Genomic DNA, 7,530 nt, shown 5'->3' with positions numbered 1-7,530 from the left:
GTGTTCTCAAGTGTCCATTAAAACCCACTTCTAGTCTGCTTTCTCTGTCAATATGGATATGGTTTCCGTCCTCACTGAACTCTCACCAAAGCCTTGGGATCCTTGCCTTTTGTGTGGCTTGAACTAGTCTGCCATAGGGACAGAGAGAGGCTTAGGTAGAACTGGATTGGAGGAGAAAGAAAAAGGGAAGGGGAGGGGCTGCAGAGATGGTTCTATGGTTAAGAGCCCTGCCTGCTCTTGCAGAAGACCTCTGAGTTTTGTTCCCAGCATTCCCTGTCAGCTCATACCCTCTCTAACTCCAGTTCCAGGGCATCAGATGCTGTCCTCTGGCCTCGTGGGCACTGCACACATGTGCACAGACACACGCATCTACATAACTCAAAATAATAAAAGCATTTAACAGAAGGAAAAGAAGGTGGAAAGGAGGGAGAGGAAAGAAAAGAAGTGGATGCCTGAGAGATGAGCAAGATGGAGGGAGAACGAGAAGGGAGGGTAAGACTGCCATTTACTGTACAGCCACAGCATACCCTGGGCTGGACGTTCTACATCCATACACAATACATACATACATACACACACATACACACATATACACACATACATACATACATACACACATACATACACATACACACACACACACATACATACATACATACATACATACATACACACACATACACACATATACACATATACACACATACATACATACACACATACATACACATATACACACATACATACATACACATATACATACATACACACATACACACACATATACACACATACATACACACATACACACACATATACACACATGCATACATGCACACATACGTACATACACACATACACACACATATACACACATACATACACATATACGCACATACACATACACACACATATACACACATACATACATACACACATACATACATACACACATACATACACATATACACACATACACATACACACATATACACACATACATACATGCATACACACATACATACATACACACACATACACACACATACACACATACACACACATACATACATACACACATACATACATATACACATACACACATATACACACATACATACACATATACGCACATATACATACACATACACACATACATACATACACACATACACACACATATACACACATACACATACACACACATATACACACATACATACATACATACATACATACACATACATACACACGACTCTCAGAACATGGCAAAAAATACCCCCTGGTGTGCTGATTGTATAGTTTGCCTCACTGAGAGAAGGAAGCCATAACAAAGTAACTCAACATAGGAGATTCTCACTCGGCAGGAACCATTTTCTAAGTCCCAGAGGCTACAAATATGAGACCAGAGCGTTGTTGGCCTCCTTGGCTAGTGACCGACGTTATCTCCAAGTCCTAATCTCCTCTCTTATTAGATACCAGATCTATGAGGTTAAAGTTCATCAGTGACTCCCCTTAACCACAATCTTTTTCAATGCCTCATCTCCAAATTACATCACCTTCAAAAATCTCTGACCCTGGCAGGTGGTATCAGAATTTGGCACAGAAATTTGGCAGAGGGAGCATATCCAGCCCCTGGTGTCTTGCCATATTTTTATATAGGAATGGGATAAATAGTACCAGGAGCTAGGGGGTGCAAGAAGGCAGAAACTTTTCTCTCTTAAGGACATCTCAGGAGTCTCCTGGGAAGTCAGGACCACCAGATGATTCTGTGTCTTCTTTGGTCTGTCTGACCACTGAGCAGATAGTTAGGGGCCTGGGATCATGGGTCCAGAGACAGAAGAATGGCTGTAGAGGACCAGAAAAGGATAAGCCAGAGAACACATAGATCAGGGAGCCATTGGCTGAATTACGAAAGGAGATTTCCCCTGCCTCAAAGTCTAAGTTGATGCCCACCCGCTGGAGGGGCTCTGGAGGAGACAGGCAAGTCCTGGGATAGGAGAGTGCTTGGAGTTTCTTCTTGTAAAACTCTAGTGCCCAGAGGCCATGCTGGGGTGACTTGGGGATCCTTCCTTCCCGTACCAAACTCTCCAGACACACACCCAGAATCCAGGCCCTCCTGTCCCCAACCTCCACTTCCCAGTAATGTCTCCCTGCTTCAAATCGCTCTTGAGCCAGGATGCAGGGGTCCTGGTCAAATCTCCTGGAATTGGGGGACACATCCTGGTCAAATAGCAGCCGCTTCACGCTTTTCTGATCTCCGGACACCATGAGTTTGGGACTGGCGGTTTCAGGATCCAGGGACAGACTCACTGTAGAGAAAAGAAAGTGACAGGCATGGAGACCTTTGCCTTCTTGGCCCTGTGTGGATGAGGGACCAAGCTCTGTCTCCTACATGAAGGATTCCCCATCCATCTATAGCAATCATTACTGTCCCTATTTAAATTGCTCCCACTCCCCACTCCAAGCAGTGAGGGCTACAGGAATGAGGGACACTTGAAGAGGTGTGAGTAACAGCCCGAGACAGCTCCCAGTGTGCGCTAAGCCCAGGTCCGAGACCAGGCTCTGCGTGGGAGAGACAGAGGCACGGAGAGAGGAACTGACACAGGGACAATGTCTGACAGAGAGAAAACTTGGGACTCACGCCCACACCCTGCAGCCAGCACTCCACGTGTAGGCTTTTCCATGGGTTGCAATGGACCTGACATGAGCCTTCAGGCTTTGTGTGTTAGAAGCCAGGTCTTCAGTGTGAGTAGCAAGGGGTGGGGGAGGTTTTAAGAGGCGGAGCTTCATCCAAGGTTCATGGGAATATCATTTAGTTCTCTGAGGACCCAGGTTAGTTCCCATATGTCCCCAAATTCCTTGTTTCTTCTGTCTTGCTGTCCACCTCGATATGACGCAGCCAGGGAGCCTTTGCCACACAGACCACCTGGTCTTAGCAATGCAGGCCCCCGAATGTGAGCTAAATAGACATTCCTTTAGGAATCACCAGAGGGTATTTTGTTTCAGTAGTGGAAAAAAAGGACAAACCCAAGCTTTACGCCCTTGTCTACCCACTTCTCAGAAGGAGGCTTTGTAGTCTTCCCAGAATTATCTTGTGAAGAACAATTGATCAAGAACTCTCTTGGGTGGGCTGTAGCTGGGAATCGCCACCCGCCCTTCCTTCTGTCCTCACTGTGTTCGGTGACACAAAGACACAAACCTCAGAGCAGAGCCCGGCATGCAGGTCTCTGGTGTGAGGGTCAGGCCCACTCACCGTGGCTGAGCTCCTCCTCATCACCAGCCTCCGGGTTCTCTTCCTCCTGACTTGTTTTGTGCTCTTCCTTGTGACATTTCCCAAAGGCACAGGCTATTGCTGCTGAGACCAACCCTAGTGCCGTGAGGATCAAAGGCAGAGCCGGTCCTCTTTCAGTGGGCAGAGGTCTTCTGGATAGGGGGGCTGAGGGCATTCCAAAGGCATTAAGAATAACAGGAGGAGATTGTTTTTGATAGATAGACACACGTGTACACACACACACACACACACACACACACACACACACACACACCATTCCAAAGTCAAGGAACACAAGGTTTACAGACCTTTCTAAAAAGGGTTCTACAGCCTGAATGTTTGTGCACCACAAAACACCTCAGCCTCTCAGATAATGGTGCAGGTGGGAGATGGGACAGTCCTGAGGGTGGAGCCCCAGGACTAGGATGGTCATTGCAAGTTCCAGGCCAGTCAGGGCTACATAGTGATAACTTTTTTCAAAAGGTTAAAAAACAAAACAAACAAAAAACCCCCCAAACAAACAAACAAACAACCCCCCCCAAAAAACCAAAAAACACCACACCAAAACAAGGATTTTAAAGGAAGAAAACTTTAAACGACAAGCTAAATATATCCTTAAGTCGCTAAGCAGGTAAACTAACTGTCATCTATGTAGACAGTGGGGTAGCCATTCAGCCCCCAACAGAAATGATTTATTAAGTGTTTGGTTTAAATGAGAATGGCCCCCATGAGATCATGTGTGAGTGCTTGGTACCAGCTAGTGGGACAGTTTGGAAGGGTTGGGTAAGGCCTCGTTGAAGGAGGTGTGTCACTGGGGGTAGGCTTGGAGGTTTCAAAATTCCTTGCCAGATTCAGTCTCTCTCTGTGTCTCTCTCTGTCTCTCTCTGTCTGTGTATCTGTCTCTCTGTGTCTCTCTGTTTCTCTGTCTGTCTCTGTCTCTGTCTCTGTCTCTCTCTCTCAGCTACTTCTCCAGCACCATTTCTTCTGCCTGCTTCCCTCCATGGTTCCTGCTACCATGATAAAGGACTCCCTCTCTGTAAGCAAACCCCCAACCGAATGCTTATTTTCTATAAGTTGCCTTGGTCATGGTGCCTCCTTGCAACAATAGAAAAGTAACTAAGACACCAGGCAAAGGTGAACCGTAGAAAGGCAAAACCATGCAAAGAAAGAAAAGAACGGCCGGGCTTCTCCAGGAACTAAGTAGGAAGAGAGGGTGTGGTGGACTTGCAGGCAGTGTGCAGTACGGGTGAGCAGATACCCTTCTGTGTCCACGCCCCAGAGCTCACAGCACTGGTGAGCCCTACACACTTGCTGAGTGAGCCTGGTGGGTCTTGCCTGTTCACACCTTTCTGGAATGTTCCCTTTCTGGACATTCATAACCGGGAGATGATGTATATAGAAAATCCAGGGGCTGGAGAGGCATTTCAATGGTTAGGAGCTCTGCCGCTCTTCCTGAAGACCCCAGTCTCCTTTCCAGCACCCACATGGCAGCTCACAACAGCCACCTGTAACTCCAGTTCCAAGGGTACCGAGCACACACACACACACACACACACACACACACACACACTGTACTTACACACATTCAGTAAAGCACACATACATATAAGATGAAAAGAAACATATTTTAAAGAAAGTCTATGCACTTTCTGATTATATTTGCCATCAACTAAAACTTCTATTTAAAAACAAACAAACAAACAAACAACAACAACAACAACAACAACAAAAAAAAACCCAAGACCCTCCCCCCAAGATCTATTAAAATGACAACAGCAACGGAAAAGCCAGTATCAGGCTGTATCTTTCTTGCTTCCCGAGTGGACATCCCTGCATCCCTAGCCCTGCATCATCTTCGACACCAACATCCCTGTGACCCTCCTGGCCAGGCTGAAGGGAGGATCTTTTCTGGCTCTGCCTGCATAACCTTCTCCTAACATCCCTGTCTGCCGTCTTTGATGGTAAAACTGAATAGATACTCACCAAGCAGGTAAGTCTCAGTCACCTTCTCGGGGAGGAGGGGGTTGGAGATGGAGCAAGTCAGGCTTCCCACAGCTCTGCTCTGGGGAGTCACAACGGACAGTACAGCCACGAGGCCAGTGCTCGTAGAAACCGAGAGGTGAGTCTCAGCAGGCACTGGTCGCCCTTTGAGGTCCAGCCACTCCACCTTGGGCTCTGGGTACCAGCCTGCTGAGGTGCACTCTGCCCGAATGCCTTTGTCCTGGGTGTCAGTCACACGGATTCTGGGGGATGAGCCCCGCCCTGAATCAAGAGACATCAGCTCAGTTCCTGCAGCTACAGTTGCTGCTGCTGTGTATGTGTGTGTATGGGGGTGCCTTGCAGATGTTTCGTAGTTCTATGACTCTTCACGGGTCACCTGTCTGGGTTATGTCATCACTAATGAGCACCTTCATCCCAAACAAAACAGTCGAGAGAAACGGGGGTGGGGAGGGGCTAAGGGAAAAGCCCAAAGCTTCTCACTAAGTGTGAAAATGAGGAAAGAACTGGGGGTCTGTTACCTAGGAAAACTTCTCCATAGCCACAAACCACCCCAGTCTCCCTCCTGTCTCCTCACTGGTCTCCCTCTCATTTTCTCTACCCCTAGCAATTTCAGCCTCTTTGTCTCTCCCTATTTCCTTTTGACATCTCTCTGTGTCCCCTCCTTTCCCGTTGTTCTCTTCCCCACTTTATTTCTGTCTCTGTTCACTGTCTTCCTGCTTCTGATTCTCCTTCTCTGTCTCTCTCCACTGTTCCATGCCTTGACTCCTCCCCTACATCTGTGCTCTCTTTGTGACACTAGGGTGTGTGAAGAAGGAAAGGCAGATGGGAAACAGAGCCCGTGGGAAAATGGCTTTGCCTGGAAGCGCGTGTCACTAAAGCCCCCAGCTTTAGGTATCAGGGCTCTGAAGACCAATGTCTAGAATCCTGGCTGATGCTGAGAGACACTCCCTGGTGGAGTAGGAGATCCCCCACACCAACCCTCACCTGCCACCTTCAGCCACAGGGTGGCCTGGCTGTGGGAGGTGTGCTCCTTGAAGACACAGTGGTAAGTCCCATTGTCAAACACAGTGATGTTGTGTATCTTCACAGCGGCCTCTCCCCTGGCCACATGATTGCCGTTGAACGTGGTCCTTCCCTTATATTCCGCCATCTGCTCGCCGTACACATCTTCCCCGTTCTTGTACACATGCACAGCCGACGAGGGCTCATCCCTGTACCACCTCAGCTCCATGCCCTCAGCGCTGATGTTGGGTGATAGTTTGCAAGGCAACTCTTTGTCTTGCCCAGTTATGGCCAGAAGTGGGCCAGGAGGTCCAAGGACTCGGAAATCTGATTTTCCTTAGAGATGCAGATAAAAGGGCTAGGTTAGGTCACATGCAGGAGGCAGGGGCTTTCCTTGTGCCCCATTTTTCTCTTTGAGAGTTCCCCTTAGTCCCGAGCTTCATCAGAAGCCTCAGCCTGCCTCTGGGCAGCCCTAGGGTCAGAAAGGGAGGGGTGTCCTACCGTTGCCAAAAGTCAGGAGTTGCAGAAAGATGAAGCTGACCAAGACGCTTGGCAGAGTAGCATCTCTGTGGTGTGCCCTTGTCATACCTATTGGGGACACATAGAATCAGATACACATTAGTTACAGTGAGAGAGAAGCTAGGAATCTAATAGGACAACAGAGAAACAGTTTAGCATGATTTCTCAGTCCTAGAAACACAAGTTGTTTCCCACAGACTCTACCTGCAGAATCCCGAGGCTGGCCCTGTGTGTGGATGAACCACACTTCCCCACCCACTCCTGTGTGACTGTTTACCCAAGCTCCTGCCCTTTGCAGGCACATGGAGAAGAACTAGCTCCAATAGGCAACTCTTGGGTCTTCAGGACCCCGTGTCACCCTCCTCTGTCCATTTGCCCTGAAAGAACTCTTCAGCTAGGGTTAGAGGACACAGCTTCTTCCTTGGCAGGAATGAGAACCCCCCAAAACTCAAGAATTTAGGGTAGTTAGCATAATCTGTTGGGAGAGCAAGTCTCGGTAACTGGTCAGCCAGTCTTAAGAGGTACCAGCCTTAGGCTGCCCTTCACACCCAGTGTGTCATGTCAGCAAGGGCTCTTGTGTGGTTCGGTCCTTGCTTAGAAGGACAGCCACAGGTTCTCCCTGCCCACTGAGCATGGGGAGAGGTCCAAACTAAAATACTGAGGAATGCTATTAAAGAAAAAAAACACTCACCTGTGAGCCTGATGCTTGCTTTCCAAGTTCTAAGGACTTGGAG

General features: G+C 48.2%; 1 protein-coding gene across 1 annotated transcript; it reads right to left on the bottom strand.

Moving 5' to 3' along the window:
* Positions 1-1,731: 1,731 nt before the first annotated feature.
* Positions 1,732-6,863, bottom strand: LOC308425958 (butyrophilin subfamily 1 member A1-like; the record flags this gene model as incomplete). Its single annotated transcript, XM_080923625.1, has 5 exons — positions 1,732-2,312; positions 3,257-3,439; positions 5,258-5,536; positions 6,260-6,613; positions 6,779-6,863. 5 exons carry the CDS (start codon positions 6,861-6,863, stop codon positions 1,732-1,734), a joined length of 1,482 nt encoding a protein of 493 aa, XP_080779751.1.
* Positions 6,864-7,530: the final 667 nt, after the last annotated feature.

Source organism: Micromys minutus (assembly GCF_963924665.1).
Source record: "Micromys minutus genome assembly, chromosome: 10".
NCBI lineage: Eukaryota > Metazoa > Chordata > Mammalia > Rodentia > Muridae > Micromys > Micromys minutus.
The sequence above is the reverse complement of the archived record's forward strand: the minus strand, read 5'-3'. Positions and strand labels throughout refer to the sequence as shown.